General features: G+C 39.2%; 1 protein-coding gene across 2 annotated transcripts in view; it reads left to right on the forward strand.

Annotated features, from left to right (window-relative positions):
* The first annotated feature begins 10494 nt into the window (after positions 1-10494).
* Positions 10495-19375, forward strand: part of PDCD6IP (programmed cell death 6 interacting protein) — a 34840-nt gene continuing 25959 nt past the window's right edge. For both annotated transcript variants that reach the window (XM_065830795.2, XM_065830796.2), the window contains exons 1-3: positions 10495-10880; positions 17433-17487; positions 19180-19249. In XM_065830795.2, the coding sequence (XP_065686867.1) occupies positions 10675-10880; positions 17433-17487; positions 19180-19249 (331 nt within the window). In that variant the 5' untranslated portion in view covers positions 10495-10674. The remainder of the gene's footprint in view (positions 10881-17432; positions 17488-19179; positions 19250-19375) is intronic.

Below are 19375 nucleotides of genomic sequence, written 5' to 3' on the forward strand. Positions count from 1 at the left end.
TTGCTGTTGTTAGCAGAGCCAAGAGATACACTACTCAGGGAATAAATCAAAAGCATAGCATGAATATTATTACTTTGAGCTTTGTTTCATGGCTAGAAAAAAATGAGCTCCCTATCACTTCTATCAGTATCCTCTATTTATGTAGGCAGTGCTGAGTGTAAGGGTGGAAACATGATTTACATGGTAATTGTTTTCAAGAGTTTTTTTCATTCCTTTTTGTAAATTATTTTTTAAGATAGAAGGGAAAATGTGTGTTTTGTTCCTTGATGGTAAAAATGTTGCGGGTAGTACAGTACAGTACCTCCACACTGTAATACACAGCTAATTGGCTTGGGGTAGTGCTCCTAGAAGCTTCTTTGAGAAGTAGATCTGGTGGGGGAACCTCAGGAGCCTCTGCACTCTATATTAGATAAGTAACCTTGTACATTTCCATCTGTCTTCACCTGTCAGCTCTTTACAGTTGTATGTGGTTTCAGAGAGCGTTTTAAAATTTGCTTGTACAGTAATTCATGCAGTTGTGTTCTTCCTCTGCAGCACAGTAATACTGACAACACTTAGAGAACCGAGACAATGTCAGACAGCTTAGTTTGTTTCAGGTGTAGTACAGAATCAAAAGCAAAGGCAAGAAATATGCATTTATCTCCATTCTGAAGTTGCCACAGGCCAGTTTGGTCCCTGGAAAAATTCCAGCTACCCTAAGAGTTGCCCTAACTTGTACCATAATTGCTGTGTTTCCCATAGGACTTTTCAGCACTATGCATGACAAGTACTAAAGAACATCTCGGCCACACCTCAGACTGCTTTCATGCTGGCTCATACACAGAAAGATATTTAGCAAGTACTATCAGTCTAGTAAATTCTTATTTTTGGGGGAAAACCTCTTCTGGTACAGGTGTTCTCGAGAATGTGAAAAGAAGGGGAGAAACAGGGACAGTTAATGGCCACAATATATTATACTAAACCAGAAATCCTTGTTTCTTCTCCTGGGTCTGGCATGAGAGTTCTTCTCGCAAATAACTTCTCTGCTCTAAGATAGGTCTATTAATATATAATTGGTTCAATTATTGTCTAACTTAATTAACATTTACAAAGTGTTCCTAAATCTTCACAAAGACCCTTGTATGCACCCATAGTTATCTACTAGGTATTGTGGCAAATAAAACCACACTCCCTATGTTCCTCATTGAAGATGTGAAAACCCCCAAAATTTTGCACTTGACCTAACTGGGACACCCTGAACCTAATGCTTCGTCACAAGAAGCATCCTGAGTCATCGCCTTAGCTTGCAATAATTGCTCATGGTCCTCCATTCTTTACAGCATTCCTTACATCATTTTTAATTCCTCTGTTTCCTTGTGTATAATCTCGCTAATATGTCGTGCTCAAACATGATTTATTATTCTCTGTGGGTATATTTGAAAATGGGAGGCAAAATGAGGGAAACGGACTGATCTTTTTGTTTGTCAGTGATGAGATACAGAGTCAGCATGTTATCACAGCCCAGGAGTGTGAATTACTGGGTACAACTATCACACTTCCGAAAAAAAATTCTTGCGAGCCTTACATCATTAATTTTTATCTTTGCTCTTAACAAACAATACATCACAAGTAAAATTTCCCATCTCTCACTGAGCTGTTTTTTGGGCATATATTTTGATGCGCATGTATTTAGACCTCATGTGAGTTCCACACAAATGGAGAGGGTTACTGTTGAATCACTGCATGCATTTCTGGGCAATAAAACAGAACATTTAAATAATTAACATATAAACATTAGGTACATTGAATGAAAAGTCATATTGAATCATATACATAGCAAAGAAAAAAATTCTTTAGCTGCTTCATCCCTGAAAATAGGTACTTCATTAGTCACCGATAAAGTGCCATGCCAAGCAGGTAATACGGGTAAGATCAAAACGGAAAAAATTACAGTCAGCAAGTGGAACAAAACATGCCATGGGAAAATGAATTGACCTGCTATACTCCTTCCCATCTAGCTAACCAGTCCCAAGCATATTCTTCGAACCCTGTCAAAAGCAGAGGAAGTAGATACTAGAAACAAATGTAGATAGTAGGGGTACAGAAGTGATACACAAAAACATGAGGCTGAAAGTGGACGGGCACATGCACACCTGGTGTTACCAGAGTTGCACAAGCATGAAGGATTCCATTGGTAAAGAAGCGGTTAGTCTTTGCTTTGTACTTTGTGAAGTTCATTTGCTGTCCTGGAGTGATTACAAAGACAATTTAACGTCAGTTATGCCTAATCACTGTCAAACTCCTAGCTAAGTAGTTTGTAGGCAGTGCCAGCTGACTGCAGAAGTGACCGCTGATAAGCCTGTCAATGCTTGCACAGAGAACAGATAGTAATTAAGCATTCATTTTAATAAAATATTTGAAGCAGGACTATACTGTCCCACATTCCTTGAAATAACTTTTTATGTATGTCAACATCTCTGTATCTGAAAGGAGAGGAAACAGGGTTAAGTTGCCAGGCATACTAGTTCGAATGGAACGTGACATTACAGTTTATATCAGTCAGTGCAAATGGAGGAAATGTTGCATATACAAATCAACTGAATGTCTGATTCCACAGAAGAAAATATCAGTTAAGAAAATTGATTTTTTTTTACCCCTACACGTGACTCATTACAAAAATTTCAGTCTGTATATATGACAGTAAGAACTTCCTGGAACTTCAGAGGGAACGTCAGGCAGAGCAACCTGAGAATTCATGAAGTAAGGAGTAGGGATAATCTCCTGAGCTTGCAGAACATAATTGGCATGCTAAATTCCTTACAGTAATATTTTATGTACTGGCATTAGTCAAGCCATGTCCAGATACTTCATGCCAGGACGAAATCATATATGACAAATAGTGCACTGAAATCTGCCCTAGTTTATATAACTTTTGCAAAGATGTCGATTGAAGTGCAGTCTCACAACAAAACTGGCTCATCCAGTGTCTGTCAGACTCTCCCCTTTAATGTCTGTCAGGCTCTGTGATGTTCTATGGATGTCCTACCACAATTAGAAGCAACTTTAGCCACAGTTTTCTCCTTTGATTAAAAAAAAAAAAAAAAAAAATCCCAAACCACCAACAAAAAAACCCCAAAACATAGAAAAAGGTATATACTGTAAAAATGCCTTTGATCAAATTATCCTCCCCTTCCCTTTTCTGTACAAAAAGCACACTGCTAATACTGGATTTTGTTGCCTGCTTGCACCATGTTCGGCTATATAGAACCAGTAGTATGATGAAATGGAAGATTAAACCACATCTTTTGCATCTTTTTTAGACTGCGCCACTGCAAGTTTGTCTATCATTTCTCCTTTGAACATTGCAAAAAAGGCATTTTTAGGAGGAATCATCTGACAAATCCTGTTGCCATTTATTTATCCCCAAATTTTTGTGGTCTGGCCAAACTTTTTTCAAAAGAGCTGCCTGCACTGGCATTTGTTACATTATGTAACAGAGAAACTTTGTTATGATTCACGATGTTTGGAATGTGTAAGATAAAAACCTGATATTATAGACAATTTTAACGGTAGAACATAAGGATCTTCACTGCTCTCAGAAGCAGATTCCCTGTATTTTGTTATTAGAGGTGGCTCTTTGTAAGTCAGTCAGCGTGTATGTTCAGGAGATGTTTTGAACTGGGAAAAGTCATAAATCCCTTCTTGCACAGACCATGGGACAACCCTGATCCCAGCGTCTTCTTTCTTTTGCTTGATCTTTCCATTTTTTATAAGGTCTCAGACTGTCATTCACTGGAGTGGGCTCTTTCCAGGGAACAAGGACCACAGTTCTTCCTGGACTGTACTCCCGAGGAACGATTCATTCAGTTCCCACATTAGAAAGGGAAAATACGACTTTACAGCTTTTAAATCAGGTCCTTGCTTTCCCCCTTACATGCCTGTCACCGCCCTTGGACCTAAAATTAGGCCTTGGCCCCCCCTGTCATCTCCTAATACTGCTCCAACAGTGTGATTCTGCTCTGTTCAGCACATAATGGCAAATTCTTCCCCTGACCGTGAGACACTTTTACGTCAGAGATTCCATCTACACAGAGACGATGGTCAAACACCCAGATGAGGGTACGGAAGGTTGGCCCCTATGAGCACGCTCAAAAGAGTATGTCTGGCTTTAGACTCACGTCGGTTCAAAACCCCTCAACGTCACTGCACCGAGTAGGCAGAGCACAGTGTCTCATTGTTTATCTGAATTAGTGAGTAGGTGGCAAATAACCTAGCAACTAACCAAAGAGACACGTTCCGCCTCACACGCGAGCAACAAGCTTGTCTCTGCCAGGGCACATGTACGCAACCCGCATGAGGGACAATGTTTAGTAGTGTCCTCTCAAAAAACAAGACCGCTTTGTACAGTGGAGGAGTCGTAGGTGTGTGAACTGCAGCTTTCTACAGACTCTTCTCCACCTGAAATGCTAAAAATAAAAAACTGTCAATAGAGAGGATTGTTTAGGGATGTAAACCTCTTACTTGCCATAAAAAGACTCTGTTGAGTGACAGAACTGAATTTCCGCAATGTTTCTTGTGGACTTTACCAAGTGAAGGTGTTCGTGTCAAGATCTTATTTACTGTCCTTGTTCCATGCAGCAAGAAGGGATCTCTCTATACGAGCAAGCATTATGCTATATAATGACTGACTACCTAATTGCCTTCCACCCAGACCTATTTCAAGCTATATGAAATTATTTCTATTTGAATATTTTATAATAAATTTCAGGATAAGAAATACTCCAAATTGAAAACACTGTTGAAGTAAATGCTAAGTCAATGATGATATATAAAGAATCTTCCTCAATTAACCAGATTTAATTTCTTTTATACCTTCAATGTAATAAACCTAGTAGTTTCCAAATTATATATGGAGTTTTCTAGTCAAGCCTTGTAATTGTGAGGTAACAAATAGGAAAAAGCATTTTTCTTGCACTGAGTATACAGGCGAAACCAATATAAGATTTAATTACATATTGTAAAACACCAACAAAGTAAAAATATTATTTTCTGCTTCTTTGAAGGCTACTCTGTCATTTGGTGAAAAAAAATACTTGGATTAAATTGATGACCTCTTCGGACAAAATTATTTATAAAATGCGAAATACAAAGCTTTAAGTAAAGAAAGCAATGTTTTAAATTGAACAAGCTTTTGCTTTAGGTATATCCCATAGTGCAATAATTAATATATTTGCATTACTTAGTAATACAAAATTTAAGGGAAAACTTTCTAAATTCCTAATCTTAAAGGGTAGCTTAATTAGTCAAGCTTGTAAGAGCAATTTGTAAAATCAAAAACTCTTTTCTCTTCTGGAATGAATAAATAATCACATACTGAAGTCTCAATTGTTTATTGTATTAAAATCAGAAGCAATAAAACCACAGCATAATTAGGGGAAGGATATATTGCAAGAACTTGTGTTTCAACGTCATTAATTGTTTCTTCTTCTAGTTAAAGATGTGATAACATTAGAACACTACCCATCTCCTGTTGAGGCTTCCAAAAGCCTATGACAGTTCAAGGAAATGTTCATAGCAAGAAAAAGTGCAGTGTAAGACAAAATTTAGTCCATTATCACAAAAAACAGTCATTTGATTTTTCATCTGCTCTAAATGCAATATGACAGGTACTTTGTTTTCCATTCCTAAGGGTAAAAAATATTTTAAACTCCACAATTCATATAGATAAATGAATGATTTACTAAGTAACATCAACAGTTCAGCACTGAACAAAGGTAGAACAAACTTTTTATTTCAAAAAACTTTCAGAGAAAGGATCTGAACTTTCTGCAAACCTCACACCATAAAAGCCAAATACTCATGGATGACTTTGGATTTTTCAGAAACTTCTATACACAGTTTCATTCTGCAAATAACTGTACAATCTACCCAGGATTATATGACAAGGCTATTCTCTATTACATCCACCTCTTATGTGTAGTTGCTCCACAACCAATAGAAGGGTAACAAGGTATAAACTTATATCCTTATACTCTCATTCAGAGTCAAGTGCCCATTTTGGGGGTTACCAGTCACCTGACTCGTGTCAGTATATTTATAGCAATGCATATTTATATTTTATCTTGTATCAGGATCATTACTTATGGAAACATTGCATCTTTTTAAGTAGAGAATATGTACCTGGAAGCAGAATGTGACTGTACCCTAATATACAGTATATACACTATGGTAGTAGTAGCTAAATAGCAAGCAGTTTTTCAATGCATTGTAAAGAAGCATTTTGTATGTTTGTATTTGTATGTCTTGGACTAATCCTGACCTTGAGCTTTTGGGAAACAGGTTTTACTATACTCTCAGCTGTTTCTTACTGAACTGAAACTTGCTGCTGGCTTCTACAACCTGTTCTGCTTTGTAAATCTTCTAAAACCACAATTATATGAATTGTACAGGTAGTAAAAAAATAGCATTAAAAAAAATCTTATGTATCCTTTTGAGTGGGACATAATTTTACCACAGATTTTTAATAGGATATATGAAAATATTTTAGCAATGCTTTTGGTGCTTATGAAGACCCACTACTACAAACTGTTATATGGGACAGTGAAGAGATGTTTCTTCCTGTTTATGTGGTGTATTTGAGTAACAAGCACAGGCACTGTCATTATGTGATCAGTATTATGGCATATTTCTAAAGCCTGCTGAGACTTGAGGAAAATTCTAGGCTGCATTCTGACTGGCCTAATAGCTGATTTTCTTGTAACCATTTCTGGAAAATATTGCACTAATGCTTGTGGGATTCCCTGTTTGCTCTGCTCTAGCCTGTCTACAGTGCACCAGGTAAAATTATTTACCTAGGTCAACAATTTCCAGGCCTTGCATCATCTCTCCCTCTTTAATATCTTACCTAAGTTCATATTAATTCACCTCTATCTTCTCTTTAGCCTCCTCTGATCCCCACTTCTGCTCCTGCTTGCCATTTATTTCATCTACAAGGTTCTTTTCTGTGCCACTAGCTATGCATGTGAGGCCCTTCTTACTCTAAACCATTCTGCCAGCACCCTGTCCTCAAGCAAAAATCAGATATAGTCACTATCCTTATTTAGATTGTAACTGAAAGGCAACTTTGTTATAATTACCATTATACATAAGTGTCTACCATAAGTAAGTGCACATACAGTATTGATTTAGACCAGTTTTCCCCATTCTCCAACCTCATTTCTTCATCCTGACCTGTACTACACCTGGAATTTGGACTGAAGATGTGTTTTTCTTATTTAGCATTGGAACAGTGGGAGGATGGCATACCAAGCATTCCTGTGAATGTGGTGCTACAAGCACAAAGATAAGCACAGCCCCTGCCCAGCTCAGTTTGCTACCAATGTATATGCTGGTTCAGGTCCCTCCTCACCTACAAGAAATATAAAACTCTAATAAAAAACAAATAAAAAATGAGAAAAATAGCATTAGTAGCTCCTCTAAAATTTGAAACAAAAGATAAATGTCAAATTTGAAGGAAATGGTAGAAATTCTTCCTGTGCTTTTGATTATGGGCTCTTCAGGAGAAATTTAATTCCTAGGTCATGAGAATCTTACATTTTCTTCTAAATGGGCAGTAGGACTAGATGGTTATTTGGATCCAATCAGAGCTGCTTCTGATCTACAACTCGTTTTTCTCATTTCATCCTTTTGGTAACTGACGATAATCACTCCTGAAACTCATGGTCAAAAGATAATGATGATAAATTATTTGGTCTTACTGTATCTCAGCTAAAGATTATGTTAGGCATGTCAAAATGAGGTTAGATCTGACTCATTAAATAAAGCTTTAGGCAAGAGGGCCATCAGATTTAATGAAATGAACAATTAGGCACCCTATAACTTCCTTTTGCTGATTTTTTATTTGTTTAGTACAGCATTTGTTTCCCAGTTAGTGCTATTGCTACAGGGCAACTCTTACACTATGGATAAAGCAGCATGATCAAAATCTATGGAATAAAATGCAGTAAATACAGAACAAAATCTTGCATCAATGAAATATCTGTACACAGAATTTGTGAACAGAAAGCAAACACAAAATAGAACATCAAAGTTCAGTGGAAACTTTTCTGACTCAAAATTGTAGAGGAAAACCATGTAGCATGCAGAAAAGCCAGTCTGCATACTGAAAGCAAATCTAACTTAGAAATACTTTTGCAAAACTGTGGTGCTCTACATATACATAATGGTTGTTCAGTAAAAAGAGGAAAACTGGGGACATCTGTCTACACTAAATTCAGATATTTCAGTGACCTTGCTAATGCTTAAATAAGGCTATAACTTGCTTATGCTGCATTACTTCAAACATTTTAGGTCAAACCTGTTTTAAAGTGGTTCTCTTAGATACTATAACAAATTTGTTGAAGAAGGAAGTATGGTTTAAAGCACAGGACTCTGAGTCAGAACATGTAGATTAGCCCCCCTGCACTGAGAACTACTTATTATGTGGCTTCCTCATCTCTAAATTGGGAAACAGTACTTAAATAGTTAGAGGTAACAAGGAGACAAATCATTACTGTTTATAATATTATAATTGCAATAATCAGAACAAAGCCTTCAGAGGAGTATCGATTCATTAAAAAATCTGTGGAAAAGAAGCAAAACACCTGTATTTTTGAAGTTCTGGTAACTTAATTCTAAGACAAAGTGAAATTCTGCACTGTGTTGGTGGACGGTTCAGGAATGCAAAATATCAGTCGCTGCATTTGTTAAGCAACAGCCATCTAAAGGTCACCAAGGCTCCAAAGTAGAACTATGATCTCATAGCTGCAGTTTTTGCCCTTCCCTGTTCACACCCTTTCCGTGTTTATGACTGTTACGCTGCGAGGTATTGATGGCTTCCATCTTCCATATATAGACAGCCATGTATCTTGTAATGATGTGTAGGCTGACTATACCCCATAAGGTCTTGATGTTGGGAACAAAGGGAGGCAACTGCCCAGCTGACTGTATCTTAAGACTGACCAGAATCTAAGCTGGTGAGGGTGGAGGTTTTCCCTGGGACAGGAGAATGCAGCCAGTGCAAGGCTGACTCAGGCCAAGAGATCAAGTGTATGTGGGCAATAAAACCTGGGTTAAAAAAAAGCAGTGAGGAACTCACATACCCAGATATCAGTAAGACAGGAGAGCTTACTTTCTACATAAAGGGGGGGGAATCTTTGTCCCACAATTATTTTTTTTTTAACTGTAAAAATAAGTCAACTACTATTTGGTTTTGATTAACCTATGAGAAATTGAACTGAGTGCTTACTCAGTGCAGGGAGGCAAGAGTGCATCCACGGAACTGTTAAAATATATATTCACTTTTTGTGAATATAACAGAGGTTTGTAAGCAAGCTGTGAAGGCTAACCACTCGGGGCCCACCGAATGTGATCAGAAGCAGCAGAATGGGGACAACTCCATCGCCTCCTTCCCTGTGCATGCGAAGGCCTGGTTGCTGTTGCCACAGCATCTCTGGATTGTGTACAGGGATGGTTAATACTGGAGGAGCTGCCCCTCCCAGCGGTGACAGGAGCACTTAAAACTGATTTCCCAGGCTCTGCCCTTTTCCTCTTATGCCACCACTTTACACGTCCACCAGATGAGACAGAAGAAAGCTCTGCTGAGTACAATACACTTTCAGCAGGGAGAGGTCACTGGATTTACTTTACAGCAAAACCCACGATCTACTACAATGTGAGACCAAACCCTTTTACATAATTTTAAAAAGCACTTTTACCACTCCTTTTTATGGGATCATCACCTCGGGGCTTACGTAATAAGAAAACTGCAGGCTTACCAGCCTTGGCTGTCTGGAACAAGTGACAGAAGAAAGAGTGAAATGAGAGCAAGCGCTGGATATTCATTTTAGGTCCCTCGCAGATTACTTGTTTCGCCTATTCGAGCTATGCTGGGTTGAGTCAGCAGAACGCAAGCGTGATGCTGTGATTGTGGATCCGTCAGGCACATCAACGCGTGAAGCCATGCCTTTTGCCGCCCATAGCAGCATTTAAAACGTTTTAAAAACTATTTAAAAGGTTTGCCGCAGAGAAGTAGCGTTTTACTTTATTTAAAATACCGATTCTTATGGTTGGTTGAGTGTGGGACCCTTTGCTGCCCTCTCAAGCGTTACCAGCCTGACACCTCGCTAACTTTTCCAGCAGCCGCCGCTTCTACCGCTGTGTCACAGCTGATGTCGCCGGCTGGCGAAGCTCCCCTTACCCACAGCTGAGCTCCGCGGTCACGTCCTGCGCGAAGCGGCGCTTTTCCAGAGGCAGCACTCGAGCTCCCGGCCTCCCCGCACCGCCCTCCTCCAACACCCCCCCACGCCGCTGCCGCCGGCCCCGCTCCCTTCGGTGCAAACGCGCGACTCCCATCTGTTGTGCCGCCCCTGCGGACCCGGGCGGGGGGGGGATGGTTTTGGAGTAACGCGGCACCGCCTCCCTACCCCGTCACCTCCATGAGGCGGCTGCGCGCGGGCAGCGGGGGGCGGTGCGAGTGACGGCGCTCCGCCGGGAAGCCGCGCGACGATCCCGGAAGCGCGCGGGGCTGCGGCCGCGGTCGGGGCAGGCGGCGGGCCGGGCTGCTCGGCCAGGAGAAGAGGAGCGCGGAGCTGCGGTGACGGCGGCTGCTGCCTTGCCCGCCTTATTCTCATCCCCCGCGCGGCGGTGGTGGCAGCCATGACGAACTTCATCTCGGTGCAGCTGAAAAAGGCCTCGGAGGTGGACTTGGCCAAGCCGCTCTGCAAGTTCATTCAGCAGAGCTACCCGGGCGGCGACGCGCAGGCCGAGCACTGCCGCGCCGCCGAGGAGCTCAGCAAGCTGCGCAAGAGCGCGCTTGGCCGCCCCCTCGACAAGCACGAGAGCGCGCTCGAGACCCTCCTCAGGTAGGGGCGGGAGGGCCGGGCCGGCACAGACCCCTCGGCGCCGGGCGGACCCCACCCTCCGCCGGGCCTCCCTTCTCCTCTCCGCCCGCTCTTGGCGGGGCGGGCGCGCACCTCCCCTGCCCCGAGGGGCCACGGCGTCAGCTCCAGGCCCTGGGCGCGGCGAAGCCGGAAGCAGGTGCGGGCGGGCCGGCCCAGGTGGGGCGGGGTCCGCCGGGAGGAAGCAGCCGGGGCTGCCGGGCCAGCTGCAGCGGCCTGTGGGTTGCCTGCCTGCTCACCTGTGTCTGGGGCGGGCGGGCGCGTCAGCGCTTGGGTGTCTTGCAGCATCCTGGGGTGCCCTGTCTGTACCGCACGTCGTGGGATGTCATATGATGACAGCGCCCGGCTGGCGGGGGAGGCATAGGGTGGAGCCCGGTCAACTTCCCCTTTGTAACATGCCAGTCAGGGTTGGGTCTAGGTAGAGATTGCAGACTATTTTGTTAATCAGAAGAGGGCAGGTGTACCTTTTGTTTTAGTGTTACATTTTGCTGTTACAGCTGACAACTTTCCTTCTGTTGTCTGTGTTTAGTGGCTTTTTGATGTATTTGCAAATACATCCTTATTTTCTGCATTAACACAATTAGCTTGCTATCAGAAAGTTTACTGTTGCCTCTTGCGCTGGAATTATCATAGGGGAGGTGAGCAAAAGATTCATCTGTGCCTTTGGCCTAGTAAACTGCATAACCTGCATAACTGCTTTAGGATAACTGCTCCATCATTTACAAAAGCACTCACTCTTTCCTGTTTCTCTCTAGGACATTTATGAATTGCATTATTGACTTACTGCGGTAATCCTGTTGTTCTGTTTATCTATGTTTGAAATGCTTTGAGCCCATTTATTTGTAACTCATCTCCTCACTGCAGTCACTGTGATTCATTTACCAGGCTAATACTAAGTACACACTTCTATTTGCAGTACCAGATTTCTTTTTTCTTAAGTAGGAAAAAAAAGATGGATTTTTTAATATAGAAGTGATACCTGTAGACATGACACACTTCTGTAATACCATGAACAAGTAGAAATACATCCAATGTTCGCTAGAATTTCTTATAAATAAACTTTAAAAAAATGAAGAGAAATGGAAAAGAAACAAGTCACTTATTAAAAAGAAAAGATTTATAAAATAAGTTAGTGATTTTTTTTTTTGAGCTTATCAACCCTTCAGTGGGTGTTTGGGCTATAAAAGCTATGACTGTACCGATTGTGTTTTACAGTATCTTTGTGGTTTCCTGTTCTGTTCCTGTTTATTGCTGTGTATGCTTTTGAAAATACTACCGTGTATACCTTTTCAAGGTCAGGGAAAAAACAAGCATCTATGAACCAAAAGAGGGACTCTGCTAGCCAAATTGAAAGGCATATGACTATCTTCCCTTGAACACTGGACTTGAGTTTCCTTTTCTGAAGGTCCCAATGGGGTTTGTGATTAGTTTCTATGTGAAATCCCTGTTTGGCCTAGCCACATTGTATAACTTCACCTTAACAGCTCTACATCACCAAAAGAAGAAAGCTGTCTCGTCAGTTCTGGTCTTTTTTTTAAGCCATTTCTGGAAGTCAAAAGGTGTACATGGTTTTCTGACAGATGAGCAACTTAAGTGAATTCAGTGGAAGGTCAGATGAACATTTGCGAGGTTAAAAGTAGTGTTGCTGAAAGCCGACGGGTTGAGTGGGGCCTCCCTCTTTTAGTGCCACTAAGTCATGAAATTAATTCAAACTGTAGTATGTAACTTTGCCGCAGGTTTTCTCTCGGATTAATGGAGGGAAACCACTTGCAATTGCTTAATTACCAATTTTCCTTTTGAGTCAATACCTTATGCACTCTCTGTCTGCTGTTGATCCGTAGATGAATTTAGCCATCCAAGGTATTGCAGTAGTCAGGAGGTGTTGAATGAGGCTCTGCACCGGTGCCACCTTATGTGCGAACAAGTTGTGATACCTGTGCCACACAGAAGCTGTGCTAAGGCATCCTCATATCAAACATTTGCTTTTTAAGTTGCATTGTTTGATAATATTTGTTCCCTTTACAGTGGAAGTGGGATAAGATGAAGGTCTGAATTAACCGTAAATGAGAGAAAATAAGATTGTCAGATGTATGTTTTCCTTTAACAAGTTAAGAGTGGTTTGTCCTTGTCTGACCATTTATATACATTACAGTTGTTGGAAAATAAGTTTGTTCTTATTCTGTTAGAATATTCTGACATATATTCTGTAAGGTGCAGTTACTTTAAATGTCAGACTGTCTGCACACCCAGAAGCTTGAAGTATCCAGCTGAGCTTATGATTGAAAGAGCACAAGCGTCTCAGTGCCTTGCATTTCCTCTGAAAATGCCATTACCTCTTCCAGTATTCTCAGGTTTCTATTTAAGGGTTGTACTGAGTCTTGTGTTTAAGTAACAACTTTAGCAAGATTTTTGTTAAAGTTGGAGTTCAAAACTTCTTAGTTAATGAAGTAAGGTTGGAAGAGCTAATTACAATGTGGGTAGCCTTTGCATGCATTTACTTCTTTGTGGCTTTTTATAGACCATAATACCTAGCAGAGCACTTCAGACCATTTAACTGTTGAGAAAGGAGGGCTTAATCTTCTGCTAATTAATCTAGGATTTGCTCATGGTTTTTTAATCTTTAGAAGCCACGTTTTGCTTAGTAGCTACTGCAGGTTTTTTTTTTTTTTTTCTTTTATGGAAGAAATGAACTCAGTTGCAGCCTAATTTCCAGGAAAACTTTGAAAGTGTGTGGTGTGTTGTTGTTTGACTGATGATCACAAATGCTTCTCTTGGAGAAGTATTTGAGGTAGCCAGTGAAAAGGGGCACAGCGTAACTGGGGAAGACCTCAGCCTGATTCCAGGCTTGCTTTGTTTTGTGAGAATCTGAGCACTCTGAAGGTGACATAGGTGAGCTTGGTACAGATGTTTCCCCTTAAATTCTGTCATAGCAGATTTTTTTTTTTTTTAAACCCCCTTTTAAGCATAATTACAGCTTCAAGGGGTTCCGTGCTTTCTCTCTTAATATTAAAGATACTCTGGATTTCATTTCTGTTTTCTGGAGGGATGGGGTGGTGATACAAGTTTAATTGGTTTAATTCTGCTGACAACTCTAGCAGTTCTTTTAAAAAAAGAAAAAGGGGGGAAAAAGGGGAGGGGTGCATGGTTTTATTTTGAGTGATCAAATCCTCTGAGGGCTGAAAGTTGCAGTTCTGTTTTCCAGCTGTGAGTTCAGACCTCCTGTTCTTACCTAGAAGAGTGAAGGCAAATTTTGGTCTCTATTATGTTCTTTTGGAAGAGGTTTTTCTTTATGGTTCTTTGAAGGAGGAACAGAATTTGAGATTCTTAATGCAATGCATATATTTTAATTAAATTCTAATTTAAACCTTGACTTCCAACTCATTTAACTGCTGTAGCTCATTTTTATTAGCATTTGGTAGTGTGTAATGCCTGTTTTGGTGAAAGATTGCTGTACTTCAAGAACTAGATCTGTGGTGCTGATATCTGTCTTGTCTTTCCTTGCTCTAGTTGGAACTCGGGCAGTTGACATGTTTGTGTGCTTTTTTGTAGTTCCTCACTCTGGCACAGCCAAAGACACATGCTCATCAACTTCTGTTCTTTGTGTGTTGATAGTTAGATTACTGTAAATTTTGTTTCAAATAACACCTTCATATTTACTCTCATCCTTCAATGTGTAACTGATGTGTGCATCAGATGTGGCCATTCCTTCATTATTTATTTTCTGTCTTTGTACTGCTAGTTCTATGCTGTTCTGTGGTTAACATATTCATTTACCATTTTATTTATATATGTTTAGTTTATATATACAATTATATATGTTTAGCTACTGCTAAACAAAACTAATGGTTTTATGCTTGTGTGATTTTTTTTTTTCCTTTCAGTCTGCAGAGTTTTAAAGAGCTCTTAGTCTTGAGTGGAATTTCAAGTTCTTTAATAAAAAGGAATGACATCACATGCTTAAAATAGTAAAGAAAGTAGTAACATAAGTTCTGAACTTGTTAAAAAGCAACCAAACAAATGGCCCTGTGTTGTTGATATTCATTGATGTTAGATACAGAAATGTGCATATTTGGGATGAACATACACCTCCTTATCTTATTTTCTTTTTCTTTGCGGTTCTGTTGACATACAAAGAATAGCCTGTTTGCAGACAGCAAATGCTTAGGCACAAGGCCATTTAACAAGCTTTGCTTCTTGACTACCCTCCTGGCAGATAAGGACAGGATAATTGTGGAATGTGGGAAGACAACTCAGCTTTATTGGTGGCTTTTGGTTAACAAATTAAATTGAGGTAGGAGGAGACAGCGTGGGAAATCTCATTTTCTTTCTGATACTGCATGAAAACTACTGTGTTGAGACCAGCTCAAGTCAGCAAAGGAAGTACATGTAAATATTTCAGTTGAAGTGATATTCAGTGCTAATATTGAACTAATTTTTGTACTCCTTGTGTTAATCTGTATCACTGAAACCTATTAGGATTGGAAAAAAAAAAAGCATGATGGTGTGATAAGTCAGACCAAGCCTAAACTGATGAGAGCACGCCAACATGCAAAGCTGAATTTCTCTAACTACAGAAGGGGTGCTCTTGTGTATGATTTTTATAGGTCAAGCCTTGGATGTAAGATCACTTAAAAAATTGTAACTAAATTCTGTTTAACTACTGCTCTGTTTCAAGTGATATGTGCTTTCAAGGTATGGCCATCTAATGAAAGATGAAGAAAACAGACAAATGAAAATTCTTTTACAGAAAATAAATATACATTATTTTAAAGTCATTACCTTTCATGTGCTAGCTTCATAAATATTGGAAGAAACTAGTTACTGTACTATCACATAGCTTAAAATTATCAGACTTTATTGCCAGTATTTTAGCTATTTCTAAAAAATGCCTTTGATTTATAAAGTTAAGTCTCTCAGTGGCGGTATATTTGAAATCTGACTTCATAATGGCTGCTCTTGTGCTAGCAACCTCAATGCTGAAGCATGGCAAAGTAGAATATGGATTCATAGATGTGTGTAGACAGTAAGAAAAATTACCATTTGCTTTAAAGTCCACATGAAGATGTGTTTTTTTTTTAACTTTGCCTTTTGCATACCTTGTAAGTTATTAAAAGTTAATCTTGATTAAATGGCTGTCACAGTAAACATCTGCAGACTTTTGTTTTAACTTTAGGAGCAATTTCTTTCAACTCAATGATTAGTAGAAGTCCTGCTGGGTTATTGTTGCAGGTTATTGTAGCTTTTGGTACAGTTTAGGATGTTATGTCTTAAATCGCAGTGGCTCAGTTGTAGTCAGAAACCTGTAATATTTTGCACACTGGGAGGTACAATTCACTGAAGACTATACTAGCTCTATTTTTGTTGTTGAATATGACTTTTAAAAAATGTGTCTTGAATTTTTAAGCAAACATTTATTGCCTGCAAAATGTAGACCTTGTACATCTGCTTCATGTCTAGATCAATAGCGATTAATGTTTAATAGTGTAAGGAAACAGAAACCATGTTAACCCTGTTCCACAGGCTGTGAAACTCATTGCTACAAGGTATTTTGTATATTGGGAATATAAATTGTTAAAAAAGGAATTTGACCAATTTAATGATGGGTGTATGCCCATATGGTATGTGCTGTGGGAAGAGGAAACAGGCTTTACATGTTCTGTGTTCTCAGGCGTTGGCAGTTTAAAGGCTTTCTGCTCTGCATCCAGCCTCTCATGTTTAACAAGTGATGCAGGTATAGGGTACAACTTCAGGAAAACTTCGAATTGCTAACTGTTGCCTGGATAGATTGTGTGAGGGACAGTGCTGTACTTGGTATATTATCTTTCTGGCATTCTTTCCTAAACATCTTCCACAGTGAGTAGACAAAATATTGGCACAGAGGAACTTCTGTTTTTAATTCATTGTGACTGCTACAATATACTCTAATGAAAATGAAGCTTACAGCTAAATTATTTTATCAAGATTAAGCTTTCCAGTTGATATTGTGTAAGGCAGATGGCATCTATTTCAAAGACATTGAAGTTTAAACAGATGAGTCAGAAATTGTAAGGGAGTAGGCTATAATGTTCAGATCAAGAGAGTGCAGTGTAGCTTGTTAATATTATGTTAAATGCTATACTTGATTTACTTTCTCAGCGTAACTTAATGTCTAATGTACTCTTTGTCTTCCTGTATGTATACAGGGAGTTCTTTGCATGGCATTATTTTCTAATCTACACTCCAACAGAAAGAGGAATGGGTCAGCTTCAACTGTGATACTCTTCCACTTCTGACTGAGGCAGGGTTTCCATGTTATCTATGGAAGGCTGCCTCCAGTTGATCTTGTTCCTCTACTGAAAAAATCATTTTAGGCAGGATTTATCTCTGTCCTGCAAATCCTCCATAGTTACAAATGACCTTCACAATTTATTTGTGTGTGGGATTGTTGTGCCCTTTTCCTTACATGCCAGTGTAAGAAACCAAATTCTTAATTTGATTTATCTAATAGCTTTTTCTTTTTTTTTTTTTTTAATGTAGATACTATGATCAGCTGTGTTCAATTGAACCGAAGTTTCCATTCTCTGAAAATCAGGTAAGACTACTTACAAACCATTAAACTGAATGGTGACACCTACAATGTATGACTTCTAAACCTGTACCTAATCCACTAAACAGCACTTCTTTTGGACAAGGCATTTAATCTCTTTGAGCCTTATATTCCCAGTCTCTGTTTATTTTCTAGTTGGTGTTCACATATAGTCTATAATTGCCATAATTGCCTTCATTTTACAGATTCAGAAGTCTTTGACTTTGGTTAGCAGTCACTGCAGTTTAGGTCAGAGTTGTACTGAGTCCTCTTCAACTCTCCTTTTTGCAAGAAGTCTTATTTCATACTATGTTACGAAGACTTTTTAAAACATCATTTCTATGGGAAAACCTTTAGTGATAGATGGAATATGATCTTTGGCTTTTAAAGTACAGTAGATGTTACATTTGCAACAGCTAACAGAATAAGCCCACTTCAGAGTTGCTGCCTCTCCATCTACAAATTACATAATTTTTAGGTAGATATTAGTGTTCATTAAGTGTTTGTTTTTTTGTTTTGTTTTGTTTTTCCTACCATATTTCTTTAAAATCCTGTCTCTAAGGAAAAATTCAGCATATTTAGGCTCTTGTATTTTGATGCAAGAAGATGTAGGTTTTATTTGGATGTGTTTAAAATTGCACAGAACTTCTGTTTCTTTCCTGATCAAGTCGTATTTAAATGGTAGTGTTATGACTAAAAGAAAATATTTATTTCAGACTTACAGATTACAAGTAAGGAGATAGTTTTAATGCAGTTCAAACTGCTTTGAGTTTTGCATGTAGCTTCATTCACTTGTAGCCAATAACTACACTTTGGGTTTTAGTATGCAAATGTTTTGATATGGTGATCTGCAAAACCTGAGGAATGGAAAACTGGAAAACTAAGAGCAAGTTCTGCAGATCTGTAAATTCTTCCACCAAAGGGAAGAAATAGTCAGTGGAAGCAGCAATGAACAGCTGGGGACCACAATTTCCTGAACTGGCATTGCTGCTAGAGGAAAATACGTTATTAAACAGTACTGTGCTCTTTCTGAAGATGTTCTCCCCAGCCACTTTAAAATGAGGAATTTTGCTGTCCTTTGTGGTCTGATATCCATTGCCTACAAGTAGTTTGATCAGCTGAATAAAGAATCAAGTTGTTGAACTTCAAAGCAGATTCTGTGAAGTATTTGCATTGTCTATGAAATATATGCTGGAAGTATAATATAAACCACATGATCTTTACTTGCTTTCTCTTTTCTGAGTGCATTTCCTGATAATGCTACTACTGAATTCACTCATAAAAATGTTCCAATATGCTAGTAATTTGGAACAGTGGAAACTGCCTGATTGGGTGGTTTCCTTTAACTCTGACTATACCAGACTGTCAGAGTTCTTGGGGGAGGAATATCTTGGTTTGGACATAAATTTACCAGTCACTCAGAATATGAGCACGGTGGAGAGATGATTTTGAGAATTTCTGTCTTGTCTGCTTGAAATGTATTGAGCAAACTAGCAGGAAGGAAAGAAGGTATAATAATATATATTTAAATAACTCTTGATGACTTCCTGAAACTTCCAGAATGTATGTAATATTACAGGTGGATTAGATGTTTTATGCAATTAGAATATAAAAGGATAAGTATGTGAATTTTGCTATTTTCTGAAGATTTCATATTTAATTTTATAGATAAACATCTTTCTTTTTCTCAATTTTCAGGTCTGTGTAACATTTACATGGAAAGATGCTTTTGATAAAGGATCGCTTTTTGGAGGATCTGCCAAATTGGGTATGTGTGGAAGTATTAATGATACTAAGTTTAAAACATATTTTTATATAGCTGAATTGTTAATCATCTTTCTAGTATTTTCAGCTTAGCTTTCAAATGAATGCCACTGTATTGGTAACAGATTAT

Source organism: Patagioenas fasciata, chromosome 2 (genome assembly GCF_037038585.1).
Source record: "Patagioenas fasciata isolate bPatFas1 chromosome 2, bPatFas1.hap1, whole genome shotgun sequence".
In the NCBI taxonomy this organism is placed as follows: domain Eukaryota; kingdom Metazoa; phylum Chordata; class Aves; order Columbiformes; family Columbidae; genus Patagioenas; species Patagioenas fasciata.